Source organism: Neoarius graeffei, chromosome 12 (genome assembly GCF_027579695.1).
Source record: "Neoarius graeffei isolate fNeoGra1 chromosome 12, fNeoGra1.pri, whole genome shotgun sequence".
NCBI lineage: Eukaryota > Metazoa > Chordata > Actinopteri > Siluriformes > Ariidae > Neoarius > Neoarius graeffei.
In genome coordinates this window covers 44,213,029-44,228,618 of record NC_083580.1, presented here as the reverse complement: position 1 = coordinate 44,228,618, position 15,590 = coordinate 44,213,029, and the positions used below count along the sequence as shown (strand labels likewise).

At 44.8% G+C, this 15,590-nt stretch overlaps 1 protein-coding gene across 1 annotated transcript in view; it reads right to left on the bottom strand.

Moving 5' to 3' along the window:
- The window catches only part of c6 (complement component 6), a 194,797-nt gene that overhangs the window by 124,269 nt on the left and 54,938 nt on the right, over positions 1-15,590 (bottom strand). Inside the window, exons 6-8 of the mRNA XM_060934862.1 lie at positions 7,279-7,375; positions 7,041-7,197; positions 6,788-6,932 (exon numbers count right to left, since the gene is read on the bottom strand). Coding sequence (XP_060790845.1) covers positions 6,788-6,932; positions 7,041-7,197; positions 7,279-7,375 — 399 coding nt within the window. The remainder of the gene's footprint in view (positions 1-6,787; positions 6,933-7,040; positions 7,198-7,278; positions 7,376-15,590) is intronic.

Below are 15,590 nucleotides of genomic sequence, written 5' to 3'. Positions count from 1 at the left end.
GTAACAGAAGGTTGCCAGCAAGTGTGAAAGAGAAAGTGTACAAGTCCGTAGTAAGACCAGCAATTTGGAGACGGGGCACTGACAAAAAGACAGGAGGCTGAACTGGAAGTAGCAGAGTTGAAGATGTTGAGATTGTCATTGGGAGTGACAAAGTTGGACAAGATTAGAAATGAGAATATTAGAGGGACAGCATATGTAGGATTGCTTGGAAACAAAATGAGAGAGTGGCAAGATTGAGATGGTTTGGACACATACAGAGAAGAGATCCAGTGTCAGGATGTGGTTTTGAGCACAGACGCAGAGACAGAATAGTCAGATAATTCAGTCTTTTAATCTAATAAGTAGGCAGTTCACAAGAGGCTAGGCTTATGATTTGGCATTTACAAAGTTCATACAGCACAGGGAAGAAATAACCCGAGAGTATCCAAAAGTTAAGACAGTTGCCAAACAAGAGAGTTCAGTCCATAAACATAAAGGTCCAGGGCTTTCAGGTTAATCCACAAACAGAAGGTTCAGAGAATACAGTCCATGAGAGAAATATCCACAAAGAGAGAAGTAAGTCCACTTACAAACAGTAATCAAACCAAAGTAATCCACAAGGAAGTTTGGCTGAGTAGAATCCACCACAGGAGCTTGGCAATGCACAGGAAGATCATGAGTGAGCACTGAGGCCAGTCTCAGCTCAGTTTAATATTCAGCAAATGAGTCATGTGACTTCTCCCTATGTCTGTGTGGGTTTCCTCCAGGTGCTCTGTTTTCCCCTACAGTCCAAAGACATGCAGGTTAGGCTAATTGGTGGCTCTAAATTGACCGTATGTGTGAATGTGAGTGTGAATGGTTGTTTGTCTCTATCTGTCAGCCCTGCGATGACCTGGTGACTTGTCCAGGGTGTACCCTGCCTCTCGCCCATAGTCAGCTGGGATAGGCTCCAGCTTGCCTGCGACTCTGTACAGGATAAGTGGCTACAGATAATGGATGGATGGAGTCATGTGACCACCAGGTGTATCCACTTGGGTGAAATGAGAAGCTCAGCTAAAACTGTTCAGGCAGAATGTCTCCACCTAGTGATGATCCCCAGGAACTGTGCGAGGTCCGACAGTACCCCCCTCTGATGACCTGCTCCCACTGGCCCAGGACAAGCAGGGTGGGTGATGTGGAAGTCTTGTATGAGGCCAGGGTCCAAGAGGGTCTAGAGGGAACCCAGGATCATGCCTCTGATCCATAGCTCTTCCAGTCCACCAGGTACTGCCAACCACATTCAACCTGGCAGGAGTCCAGTAGCTTTTAAACTGTGTATACATGACCACCTGCAACCATACAAGAGGGATACAAGCGCTTAGCCTTCTTAATGTACTCTAAGTTTTTATGATCTGTTGAGACCATGAATGGATGTGCTGCCCCCTCTCATCACTGTTTCCATTCTTCCAGTGCCAGTTTGACTGCTAATAGTTCACAGTTACTTACATCATAATTTTGCTCTGCCCTTGAGAATCATCATGAGAAAAAGGCACAATGGTGTATTTTGTCATCACTTTCTAATCCCTGGGAGAGGATAGCTCCTGCTCTGACATCAGAGGCATCTTCTTCCATAATGAAGGGTAAGTCAAGGTTGAGATGTGCCAAGATGGGGGCAATGGTAGACCTGTGTTTCAATTCCTCAAAGGCTTCTTGCACTGCAGGGGTTCAGAAAATCTTGGAAGGAGCCCCTTTAGTGAGTACAGTAATTGGAGCTGCCACAGTGCTGAAATTGCAGATGAACCTTCTATAGAAGTTACCAAATCCTAAAAATCATTGGTCCTGCTTCAGGTTGGTTGGGATAGGCCACTCAGTGATAGCTTTCACCTTCTTCAAAACTATGGCAATACCATCAGGACCAACACAGTACCCCAAGAAGGTAGTCTGGGTGGTGTGGAATTCATGCTTCTCCAATTTTGCATACAAGTTATTCTGAAGCAGTTGCAGAAGAACCTCTCTGACATGTTGCATATGATCCTGCAGAGACTCAGAAAATATTAGAATGTTATCCAGGTAAACAAAAACAAAATGATTCAACATTTTTTAAAACATCATTTACAAAAGCTTGGAAGACTGCAAGACTATTAGACAGGCCAAAAGGCATGACAAGATACTCGTAATCTCCGCTAGGGGTATTGAATGTCGTTTTCCATTCATCTCCCTTGCAAATACATACAAATCAAATTATATGCATTCCTCAGATACAGCTTGGAGAAAATGTTGCCCCCCCAAGTCTGTCAAAGGCTGTGGACATTAAGAGCAAATATTTGTTCTTCACCATGATTTTGTTGAGGCCTCTGTAATCAATAAAACGTCAAAGCCCCCCGTCTTTCTTACCAACAAAGAAGAACCCGGCTACAGCAGGAGATGTGCTTGGTTGGATGAATTTATTGCTCAGGGCCTCCTGGATGTATTCTTCCATAGCTTTATTCTCTGGTGCCTATAATGAGTACAGCCTTCCTCTAGGGGGCATGGTGCCTGGCAGAAGCTCAATTGCACAGTCATATGAATGATGAGAGGGCAAGGTGGAAGCCTTAGTCTTGCTGAAAACCTCTGTTAGATCATGGTAATCTAGAAAGAGCTTGGAAAGGTCAGGAAGTATGTGTGAGGTTGTAGAGGGTGAGGGCACAACAGACTTGGTCTCAGTGTTCTGAAGTATGCCAAAAGAGTTAATGGTGATGGGATCCAGGAAGCAGGAGGTTTCACAAGCAAGGCCCCAGTTGAGCAGCTCACCTTTCCCCCATGAGAACTGTGGTTTGTGGACTTGTAGCCAAGGTTAACCTAAGACAACAGGATCGTTAGGGGTCTCGATTAAGAAGAACCGCATTATCTTAGTATGGGAGTCTGCCATAGTCATTTTTAAAGGACTAGTACAATATTGCAATCTCCCTGGTCCAATGGGGTGACCATCAATGGCTTGAACCTTAAGGGCAACTTCACACTCTTCAAACAGTATGTTGAACTGTTGGGCTAGATTAATATCAAGGAAATTTTCTGCAGTTCCTGAATCAATAAAGGCAAGAAGTCTAGTCTTAAGCTCTTGAGTTGACTGCCAGCTCAAGGAAATGGGCAGCACCAATCAGGATGAGTGAGTAAGGGAAGTAATTGCTCCACTCACCAGAGCTCTCCGCACTCTAGCAAGTGTTGACTTTTCCCAGGAGCTCGGGACATTGAGCACAGAGATGTTCAGTTGCGCTGCAGTACAGATACCTTTCCTCCCAGAAAAAATGGGAACGACCCAGCTGCATGGGCTCCTGCTCCTCTTCCAATGCTCAATGTCTTCCTGGGAGGCTAGAGGAGGGGAAATCAAATCCCAAAGGTGTTTAAGAGCAGGGTCCCCTCAGCCTCTCTCTCAACAGCGTTATTGCCTGCGTAGATCCAGACGGATGGCCATGGCGATAAGCTCCTCCACAGAATTACCCCAATCGCAACTGACCAACTCATCTTTAATATCGTCCACAAGGCAGCGGTAGAAGGTGGTGAGAAGGGCCTCGCCTTTCCAGTGACTCTGTCGCTAAAGTCCGGAACTCAATGGTATAATCCACCACTGAACATCGACCTTGCTTGAGTGTGATGAGACGTTGTGCAGCCTCTCTCCCACTCACTGAATGGTCAAACACACTCTCCAGCAAAGAGATGAAGGACTTGCTGTCTGAACAGATTGGGGATTGTTGAGGGGGTTTTTTTAATTAAAATTTTCTTTGTATTTTTATGACATATTTTTGGTATTTTTATTCACTGAGAAAAGTGCTCTTTTTAGACAGCAAGAAACATATTGCTATGACAACATAAATTGTTGGGCAGCACAGCAATGTAGCGCTGTTGCCTCACAGCAAGAAGGTTCTGGGTTCGAGCCCAGCGGCCAACAGGGGCCTTTTTGCATGGAGTCTGCATGTTCTCCTTGTGTCTGTATGGGTTTCCTCCAGGTGCTCCGGTTTCCCCCACAGTTCAAAGACATGCAGTTAGGTTAACATGGGGCAGCCATGGCCTGAGGTTGGGCTGAAGTGCCTTTGAGCAAGGGCACCTAACCCCCAACAGCTCCCCGGGCACTGTAGCATAGCTGCCGAGTGCTCTGGGTATGTGTCTGTGCGTATTGCTCACTTGTATGTGTGCATGTGTGTGTTCACTGCTTCAGATGGGTTAAATGTAGAGGTTAAATTTCACTGTGTGCTTAAGTCTGTGCTTGAGTGTACGTATGACAAATAAAGGCTTCTTGGCTTCTTCTCTTCTTGCCTCTTCTCTTTACTAGTATCTGTGTCAGTACTGTGTATGTGTTATCTAGCCGAGTGAGATCCAGACTTCATGAAAGTGAAGACTGTTGATTCGTGTATTTTGTTGCCAGTAGAATTCACGTGGTTACAGAAAACTTCTGGTTAGATTTTTAGAATTAGTAGCCTTTGTTTGTCACATACATTACAGCACAGTGAAGTTCTGTCTCTGAATTCAACCCATCTGAAGCAGTCAAAACACATGCACACACAGAGAGAGAGAGAGATCACAGTAGCAGGCACCCGGGTATGTTTTTTTTTTAAATAAATATAAGAATTGGAAGCCTTTATTTGATAGGTCTGTGTTACTAAGGTAAATGGCATTCTAGTGTGCCAGTTACATCACAGGTGGATGTCTGGTTTCAGTGCAAATGGTTGCACCTAGGTAAGCCTATTTTTAATAATATCATAACTTTTAAAATGGATAAATTGTTATAAAATTTTATTTTTAATTTAAACGTGTGGTGGGGCACATTAGGGCCCTTGCTGTGATCAGCAAATGGCATTTTATTTTTGGGTTTTGCTTGACTTTAAAGCCGCTTATAGTAAGTCTATATCACATGCCTTATCACATTTTGGAAGCATGTTTCCTGCCTAAACTAGAAAAGCACTTGGAGAGCGCAGACCTCTGCCAAGAATCCTTTAAAAAAATCTGGGATCCAGAAGGTGATCCGGATCACCACCAAAATTTAATGGATTGTTACTTGTGCTCAGTCACACCTCTGGAAAAATTTTCAGAGCAATCCATTCATAACTTTTTCCGTAATGTTGCTAAAAGACAAACCAACAAACAAACAAACCAACGCTACCGAAAACATAACCTCCTTGGCAGAGGTAGCAACTGTCCATCAAAACCAAAGGTTATGACTCTGGTGACTCGTTGGAGGCCAGTGCGAAGCGCTTAGCAAACCAAATTGCTAAGTGGGCAGCCAAAGAGGGCAAATCTTGCCCATATGTTTTTGAATCACCCATTTATTCAATATTTTCTCATTTTTCTTTGTCTCTTGACAGCCTAGATATAGCTTTTCTACAGACTCAGGCTACTGAGGCCAACTTGACTTTCTACTGTCCATCCTTTGCGAAATTAGAATAACTCCCAATTTAAGATACAAATTGTCTCCTTTTAAAGTAATTATGGGCAGACCATTCCCAGCCCTTTGGACCAAAAGTCACCCTGGTGTTTCATTTACAGATGATCTGGATGTGATTGTCATCTATTACTTAAGCTTTGATTGAGAAATTGAATGGTGTACATGGTGATGTCCCTGTGTCTCTCCCTCTGCCTGCAGAAAAGTCTACTCACCCATTTCTTCTAGGTGATCAAGTATTAGTGCACAGCCTGAATGAGAACAGCTGACGAGAGCAGCTGTCCTCACTGACTCCCAGCCACAGTGGATACATGCAAGTCATCTGAAAAAGTGCCCTCATTCATTCATCCCTGTTGACTTCTCACTGTTTGAAAGGAGCATTCCAGCAATCAAGAAGTCCTTAGGGGACCTCTTCTCATCTCACTTTTTCACATACACACATGATCATTTTTGTATTAGCTTTCTCATAACAATCACTTATGACTTGTATGCTGGTATGACTTGTGAATGCCACTTATAAAGCTGTACCATTGCAAGACTTTGAACATAAAGATGAGGAAAGTCCGGTGTGAGCAAGCATGCATCAGATCCTTTCAGGATCTAAGAGGGCATTGATAGAGATATCTGCTTGGCATGCCTGCAACTAGTTTTGGCCAGTTTGCTTGCTTATGGTTTTAGCTAGCTCCAGTTAAATCCTTGAAACTTATCTTTGCTCACACAACTACTCTCTGTATTCATAAGGCTATCCTGATCAGTGATGTAGTGCTTTGTCACCCGTTGATGCACTCTGTCACACACAGACAACTCAGCTTCTTAAATCACATCTTCCAGTCATTTAGGTACAACACACTCTTAAATGTGGATATATACTCATGTTTGTCTTTCAAGAAACTGAGAAACATCACTGAACAGCTGTGTCTGCATCAATGACTTTTGCTCCTGGATCCGTGAGGCAGAATCTCCTAGGCGACAGAGGTCTATATTTCTAGATCATACTTTGTCAATTCAACTTTCTTCAGTACAGACAGATCAAAACCTACTAGAAAAAAAAATCCAGTGAGAATAAGTTCTGTGAGCAGAAATGCCTTGTTGATGAGAGAGGTCTAAGGAGAATATCCAAATTGGTTTGGACTAAAAAGAAGTCTACACTAACTCAAATAACCATTCTTTACAACCATGGTGAGCACAAAAGTATCTCAGAATCCACAACACACTGAACCTTGATCTATAAAAGCAGAAGACCATACTCAGTTCCACTCCTGTCAGTTAAGAACACCAATCTGAGGCTACAGTGGGTACATGGTCACCGAAACTGGACAGTTGAAGATTAGAAAACATTGCCCAGTCTTTTCCCAATCTTCAACTGTCCAATTTGGGAATAAAGCTGGCAGTAAGTGTGCACTAACAGGTAAGTACCATTATCACAGGTGAATTTGTCCTTGCAGTGGTCCTTTTCAATTGCACATTCTTTAGAAGGATGACAAAGTCTTTCTTCAGTCAGAGGATCACTGCAGTCCTGTCCCCCAAACTGAGCTGGTCTGAGGACAGACTTGGTTCTGAACTGTTAAATAAACAACATGAAGACATGAAAAAATGGGGATAAGTTTATACTGGAAATGTAAATGAGAGAGAGAGAGAGAGAGAGCTTGCACTATTGATTTTTACTTACCATTTTTTTGGCACAGGGTGAACACTCTGACCAGGGTCCAAACTCAGTCAGTTCACAGTTTATGGGACACCGATCCACATTACATATCTGGCGCTCATGTGTCTGGCATAGCTGGCCACAATTGGCCTTGTACCAGTGCTCATCATACTGGACATTTCTGCAAAACAGTCAATGCTCTTTTCAAGAAAACCAGCATGATAAAGTTCAAGTTAAAGATGAAATGTTGAATAAACCATACCTGGTACGTTCCTGAGTTCCCTGGTCACAAGTCTTGGTGCAATAAGACCATGGACTCCATGGATAATGATCACAGTAACAGCCAGAAATGGCCATGACTGAGGCCAGGATTAAAAGCAAGATGAGTAGGAACCTGATGTGACCCATAAGTACAGAAATTCTAGGGAAGAGCAGATTTTGGGTTAAACAGATTTTTTGATAGCTACATAAGCCTAGTACATCACATCTCAACCAAGGTTAATATAGTTAATTAAAACTAGTATTAAAAGTAAAACTAGTAGTGAAAAAATAATTTTGTTAACTGAAATAAAAATAAAATTGACAGTTTTAAAAAAAAATCACAAAAACTAAATAAAACCACAATGAATAATGCAACACAAACTAAAAATAAATAGAACTGTAGGTAAAATCAGCTTCATTTTCATTTCACTTTCTCTCTTGAGCTTGAGACACTAAGGACGTGTCTAGAAAACATTTTTGTTTGTTTGTTTGTTTGTTTGTTTGTTTGTTTTAGCAGAAACACGCTAGCAGGGCACTAGGGAGCGCTTCAACTCAGTGCTTCATCAAAAAAGTGCTCCCATGCTGCAAGTTGGTTTTGTTTCAGTGACAACAATATTTTGAAACATGTCAAAACTCTAACCACTGTATGATTGGTTGCCTAAAAAGGAGCAGTTCGGAGTGCTTTTTCTCCAAGTATGCATTGGGACCAATGGAAAAAAGCCTGGTGCAGAGAAAAAAAAAACGCTATTACCTTCCAGAAATAAGAAATCAAATTCAAAACAAATATTCACATCTGTTTCTTGATATGGTTTAAACCTGAAGTGGGTGAGGTGTATAGTTTTTTTCTTCTCTCTCTCTCTCTCTCTCTCTCTCTCTCTCTCTCTCTCATTTGATGAAACAAACTTTAAAAAAAATAATAACCATACCACCATGCCCCCCAGAAACTGTCTCTCTGTCCTTGTTACCAACTTTCATCATACATTTTCTGGTAAAATTTCTAAAATACAGTCCCAATTCCAAAACAAAGTTGGGAAGCTGTGTAAAATGTAAATAAAAACAGAATGTGATTATTTGCAAATCATGGAAACCCTATATTTCCACTGAAAAATGTACAAAGACAACATATCAAATGTTGAAACAGAAAATTTGCTGGGTTTTTTTTAAATATATGCTCATGTTGAATTTAATACCAGCAACACAATTTTTTTTTTTAAATCACAGATTCAACATTTCATATGTTGTCTTTGTATTATTTTCATTAAAACATAGGGTTTCCATGATTTGTGAAGCATCACATTTGATTTTTATTTATAGTTTCACAGTGCTGCAACTTTTTTGGAATTGGGGTTTGTAACAACTTTGTGGGAGTAGTCAATGATGGACTGGAAGCAGGCGCTGTAATTCAAGGTATGCTTTGACTTTATTAACGCTTTTCAGTGACTTTTCCTACTCTGTAGATGTGCTGTAATTCAGGGTATGCTTTGACTTTATTAATGCTTTTAAGTGACTTTTCCTACTCTGTAGACACACTGTGCACACAGACACATACATGCGTGCGCGTGACAGGGTATCACTGCTGTCTCTCTTATTCCTGGCTGTCTGAAAGACACACAGACACACACATTACAGCCAGTATGTGCACCTCGTCACATGTTACCTACTGGTTCAACCTGACTTCTCAACATTCACAGCCGATGCTTGACCACACCCCCGCTGCCACATACCACCCGGCTCAGGTCCTCCCCTGCTGGGAGAGGTAATCCGCCACTACCATCTGTGCCCCTGGCCTATGGACCACCTCAAATTTATAGGGGTTAAAGAGCCAGACAAGTGATCATGTTGGCATCCTTCATGTGGTGGAGCCACTGGAGCAGGGCACAGTCAGAACAGAGGGTGAATGGGTGTCCAAGCAGGTAGTACCAGAGAGTGAGGACTGCCCACTTGATTGCCAGACACTCCTTTTTCATGGTACTGTACTTCGACTCTTGCCTGGAGAGCTTACAGCTGATGTACAGCACTGGATGCTCCTCCACCTCCACCACCTGGGACAAAATGGCCCCTAGCCCTCTATCTGATGTGTCAGTCTGCAAAAGAAAATGGAGAGAAAAGTCGGGAGAATTCAACAGTGAGTCCCCCACACAAAACCGCTTTTACCTGAGCAAAAGCCCGTTCACACAACTCTGTCCACTGGACTGGATCTGGCATACCCTTTTTAGTGAGACCAGTCAGCGGGCTGGTGACAGCCGAAAAGTTAGACACAAACTGCCTACAGTAGCCAGCCAGCCCCAGGAACTTCCTCACCCCCTTTTTGGTCTTGGGTCTTGGGCAGGCCACAATTGCTGCAGTCTTATCAATTTGGGGATGCACCTGCCCATGATCGAAGTGAAAGCCCAGATATCGCACTTCCACCTGTCCAATTGCACACTTTTTCAGATTTGCTGTGAGCCCAGCACACCTCAGCAATCTCAGGACCGCCCTGAGGTGTTGTAAATGCCACTCCTAATCATTACTATAGATGATTATGCCATCTAGATCGGCTACAAAATATGCATTGTGGGGATGGAGAATTCAGTCCATGAGATGCTGAAATGTCATTGGAGTGCCAAACAACTCAAAAGGAAGGGAGACAAATTGGTGTATACCAAACAGAGTGGAAAAGGCTGTTTTCTTGCAGGATAATGGAGTCAAGGGGATCTGCCAATATCCCTTTGTTAAATCCAGTGTCAAGTAAAAGTGAGCCACACCTAACCGATCGAGCAGTTCATCAATGTGAGGCATCAGATATGCGTCAAATTTAGAGGATGTGTCCAAGCTGCACCATCAAGGTGTTTCATGGAACTATCATTACTGGCCTGCCAGTGACTTCCAGGAAAGGCTGGATGACAACCATGAATAGTGCAGTGACGACTGGAGAGACAGTGGACAGCACAGAGAGATGGCAACCAGGGCAGTGAGTGTTAGCATCCCGAGCTGCAGCTCCCATGAGGGAGCCCCTACACTAAGCTACAGAAAGTCCCAAGGAAAGATACCCCTAGGGATGCCCGGGGGGGGGGGGGGGGGGGGGATGAGCAGCCCAAATGGACAGACTTCAGGGTACAAGACATGAGCAATGGGTTATCAACAACAAGAGCAACCTGTTTCTATGGCAAGGTCTGTAAGAACCTGAGAGGCCTGAGGATCCACCAGGCCAGGATGGGCTGCACAAGGAGGAAGCAAGTTGAGCAACGCACAGAGCCAATGTCTAGCATTGACCCTGGTGAGATGGAGGAGGAGCAGGACCTGGAGCAACCCCACAATGTCCAGAACCTCCACACTCTACATGCTGCCCCTAGCAAACCATTGGAACATCGCCAGATCTTATGGCCTGCCGCACACAAGGAGACTGAGTGGCACCAGTTGGATGAAGACGTTAATGCTACCCTAGAAGTAGTGTCTGGGGGGAGAGTCGATCAGCGACTCCAGCTGATGTCTTCCCTGATCATCAGCATTGGTGCTGAGAGATTTGGCATCAAATAACCAAAGGCCAAGAACACCGCCAGGCCAAACCGGCTTGAGACCAAGATCTCCCAGCTCAGGAAAGAACTGAAGGCCCTAAAACAGCAATACAGGAAGGCAAGCAAGGAGGAAAGACCAGCCCTTACAGAGCTCTGGAACATCTTAAGACAGAAGCTTATCTCCCTCCGACGTGCTGAGTGCCACAGGAATAGGGGCAGAGAGAGGGCTCGCAAGCACCCTGCCTTCATAGCAAATCCATTTGGATTTACTAAACAGCTGCTAGGGCAGAAGTGGAACGGGACCCTGGCCTGCCCAGAAGAGGAGATGAATCAACACCTCTGTGACACATACAGTGACAGCAGGAGAGAGGAAGATCTGCCCCCCTTCAGAGAGCTGATTACACCACCAGAACCCTCCACCCTGTTCAACATCAAAGAGCCCACCCTGGCAGAAGTCAGGGACACAGTGAGAGCTGCTCAGACCAGTGCAGCCCCAGGGCCGAGTGGAGTGCCATACAAAGTCTATAAACGTTGTCTGAGACTCCTTGAGAGACTGTGGAGACTCATCAAGGTAGTATGGCAGAGGGGGAAGATAGCCAAGCAGTGGCGATATGCTGAAGGTGTCTGGATACCTAAGGAGGAGAATGCAAGCAACATCTAACAGTTTCGTACCATCTCCCTGCTCAGCGTGGAAGGCAAGATCTTTTTCAAGATTCTTGCTAATCGGCTGAGTACCTCCTGAGGAATTCCTATATTGAAACAACAGTGCAGAAGGGAGGAGTTCCAGGCATGCCAGGCTGTTTAGAACACACAGGAGTGGTCACTCAGTTGATAAGGGAGGCAAGAGAAAACCGAGGGGATCTAGTAGTTATTTGCCTTGACCTTGCCAATGCCTACGGATCCATTCCACACAAGCTTGTGTCAACAGCTTTGACAACATACCATGTACCAGAGAAGATCAATGAACTCATTTGGGACTATTACAGCAGTTTTAGTCTGAGATTCACCTCTGGGACAACAACATCAGCATGGCATTGATTAGAGAAAGGCATCATCACTGGTTGCACCATATCAGTGGTGCTGTTTGCCCTAGCGATGAACATGATGGTCAAAGCAGCAGAAGTGGAATGTAGGGGCCCCCTGTCCAGGTCGGGCATTTGCCAACCTCCAATTTGAGCCTTCATGGATGACCTGATGGTCACAGCAACAGCAGTGACAGGATGCCGCTGGCTCCTACGTGGACTGGAAAGGATCATCACATGGGCGAGAATGATGTTCAAGCCAGCCAAATCCAGGTCTCTGGTCCTGAGGAAAGGTAGAGTGGTGGAAAAGTACCGCTTCAACTTGGATGGAGTCCTCATTCCATCAGTGATGGAGAAGCTTGTCAAGAGCCTGGGGAAGATCTTTGACAGCACCCTGAGAGACAAGGCAGCAGTCCAGTCAATGCATGTGAAGCTGAAAATCTGGCTATCAGCAGTGGATAAGTCAGGTCTCCCAGGAAAGTTCAAGGCATGGATATATCAACATGGTATCCTGCTGATACTACTGTGGCCGCTGTTGATATACGAAGTCCCAATAACCATTGTGGAGGGCTTCGAGCGCAACATCAGCTAATACCTGCGCAGGTGGCTGGGCCTACTGAGGAGCCTAAGCAGCATTGCCTTTATGGGCACACCAACAAGCTGCAGCTTCCTTTTACTGGTCTGACAGAGGAGTTCAAAATCACCAGAGTCAGGGAGGTGCTACTTTACAGAGACTCAGCCAACAACAGAGTCTCCTCCGCAGGTATCACCGTCAGAACTGGAAGGAAGTGGAAGGCTCAGGAGGCAGTCGAACAGGCTGAAGCGAGGCTGAGGCATGGCATCTTGGTTGGCTCGGTGGCAGTCGGACGGGCTGGGCTTGGTAGCTACACAAGACCATGCTACGAAAAAGCCCAGGGGAAAGAGATACATCAGATGGTCCAGGGCGAGACCTGTGCAGAGGTGGAGGAGGAATGCCACAGCAGGACCATGGCCATGCGCCAGCAAGGAGCTTGGACTAATTGGAATAATGCATCTGCATGGAAGATCACTTGGACAGAGCTTTGGAAGTCAGAGCCAGCAAGACTCAAGTTTCTGATCCAGTTGGTGTATGATGTCATCCCAAGCCCATCCAAACTGCATTGCTGGGGGCTAGCAGAAACACCAGCATGTCCACTGTGCCTGGGACTAGGCTCCCTAGAGCACATCCTAAGCTGCTGCCCTAAAGCCCTGGGAGAGGGGAGGTACACCTGGCACCATGACCAGGTGCTGAAGACAGTAGCTGATGCCATCTGCACTGGAATTCAGCAAAGGAAACATCAGCTCCCATCAAGGCACAACATCACCTTCATTAGGGCAGGGGAGAAACCTCAGGCGACACACAAGGTCTCGACTGGGCTACTAGCCACAGCCCATGACTGGCAGTTGAAAGTGGACCTTGGGACGCAGCTGAAGTTCCCAGAGTGCATTGCAAGGATGTTACTCAGGCCAGACTTGGTCTTAACATCTGAGTCCACAAAGCAAGTAGTGCTGCTGGAGCTTACAGTCCCCTGGGAAGACCGGATGGAGGAGGCCTATGAACGCAAGAAGGCCAAATACCTGGAGCTGGTAGAGGCCTGCAGAGATAGTGGCTGGAGGGCCCGCTGTGAGCCAATCGAGGTGGGCTGCAGGGGTTTTCTAGGGCAGTCTGTGCACCGGGCATTCAGGCTCCTTGGCATCAGAGGGTTTCTAGAAAGATGAGCCACCAAAAACATCAGTGAGGCTGCCGAAAAGCCCTCAAGGTGGCTGTGGATCAAAAGGGGAGATACATGGAGTAGCGCGCTGCTTGGACACAAACCGGGGACTGATCATCCCCGGTTGGGTCACCCAGGTGAGGGTGTCTGATGATGTAAGACCCGAAACACCCAATGACCCTGGGTTCATCACTGACAATGTGTCCAAGCTGCACCGTCAAGCTATTTCATGGAACTTGTTAACTGAAATAAAAATAAAATTGACAGTTTTTAAAAAAAAAATCACAAAAATTAAATAAAACCACAATGATTAATGCAACACGAACTAAAAATAAATAGAACTGTAGGTAAAATCAGCTTCATTTTCATTTCATTTTCTCTCTTGAGCTTGAGACACTAAGGGCATGCGTCTAGAAAACATGTTGTTGTTTGTTTGTTTGTTTGTTTGTTTGTTTGTTTTAGCAGAAACATGCTAGCAGGGCACTAGGGGGTGCTTCATCCCAGTGCTTCATCAAAAAGGTGCTCCCATGCTGCAAGTTGGTTTTGTTTCAATGACAACAATATTTTGAAACATGTCAACACTCTAACCACTGTATGATTGGTTGCCTAAAAAGGAGCAGTTCGGAGTGCTTTTTCTCCAAGTATGCATTGGGAACAATGGAAAAAAGCCTGGTGCAAAGAAAAAAAAATGCTATCACCTTCCACAGATAAGAAATCAAATTCAAAACAAATATTCACATCTGTTTCTTGATATGGCTTAAACCTGAAGTGGGTGAGGTGTATAGTTTTTTTTCTTCTCTCTCTCTCTCTCTCTCTCTCTCTCATTTGATGAAACAAACTTTAAAAAAATAATAATAACCATACCAGCATGCCCCCCAGAAACTGTCTCTCTGTCCTTGCTACCAACTTTCAGCATACATTTTCTGGTAAAATTTCTAAACTACAGTCCCAATTCCAAAAAAAAAGTTGGGAAGCTGTGTAAAATGTAAATAAAAACAGAATGTGATTGTGGCAGCGGGGGTGTGGTCAAGCGCCGGTCTGTGACAGGAGGGCGGAGTTGGGGAAGGTAAGTGGCAGAATCGCTACACCTGAGTGTAATTAACCTATGTTTTGTGTGTGTTCTCCCCAGTAAACCGCGCCCTATTTAAGGAGGGAGAGTGAGAGCGGAGGGGAGTCATTGCCGAGAGGAGACTACAGTCTGTGTGTGCGCGAGTCAGTCTCTGAGTGATTGGGTTGAATGTTAGACTGAAAAGTTTGGCAATAAAACCCGGTTTTTGCATCCTGATCTCTGTCCTGCCGTCTTCTGTGCTCCACCCACACATTGTACCCGCTACAGTGATTATTTGCAAATCATGGAAACCCTATATTTCCACTGTAAAATGTGCAAAGACAACATATCAAATGTTGAAACAGAAAATTTACTGGTTTTTTTTAAAATATATGCTCATGTTGAATTTAGCAACACATTTTTTTAAAAAAGAATCACAGTTTCAACATTTCATATGTTGTTTTTGTATTATTTTCAGTGAAACATAGGGTTTCCTTGATTTGCGAATCATCACATTTGATTTTTATTTATAGTTTCACAGCAGGGTGGCACGGTGGTGTAGTGAGTGCTGTTGCCTCACAGCAAGAAGGTCCAGGTTCGAGCCCCGTGGTCAGCGAGGGCCTTTCTGTGTGGAGTTTGCATGTTCTCCCCACGTGGGTTTCCTCTGGGTGCTCTGGTTTCCCCCACAGTCCAAAGACATGCAGGTTAGGTTAACTGGTGACCTCTAAATTGACCGTAGGTGTGAATGTGAGTGTGAATGGTTGTCTGTGTCAGCCCTGTGATGACCTGGCGACTTGTCCAGGGTGTACCCCACCTTTCGCCCATAGTCAGCTGGGATAGGCTCTAGCTTGCCTGCGACCCTGTAGAACAAGATAAAGTGGCTAGAGATAATGAGATGAGATGAGTTTCACAGTACTGCATCTTTTTTGGAATTGGGGTTTGTAACAACTTTGTGGGAGTAGTCAATGAGGGACTGGAAGCAGGCACTGTAATTCAAGGTATGCTTTGACTTTATTAAC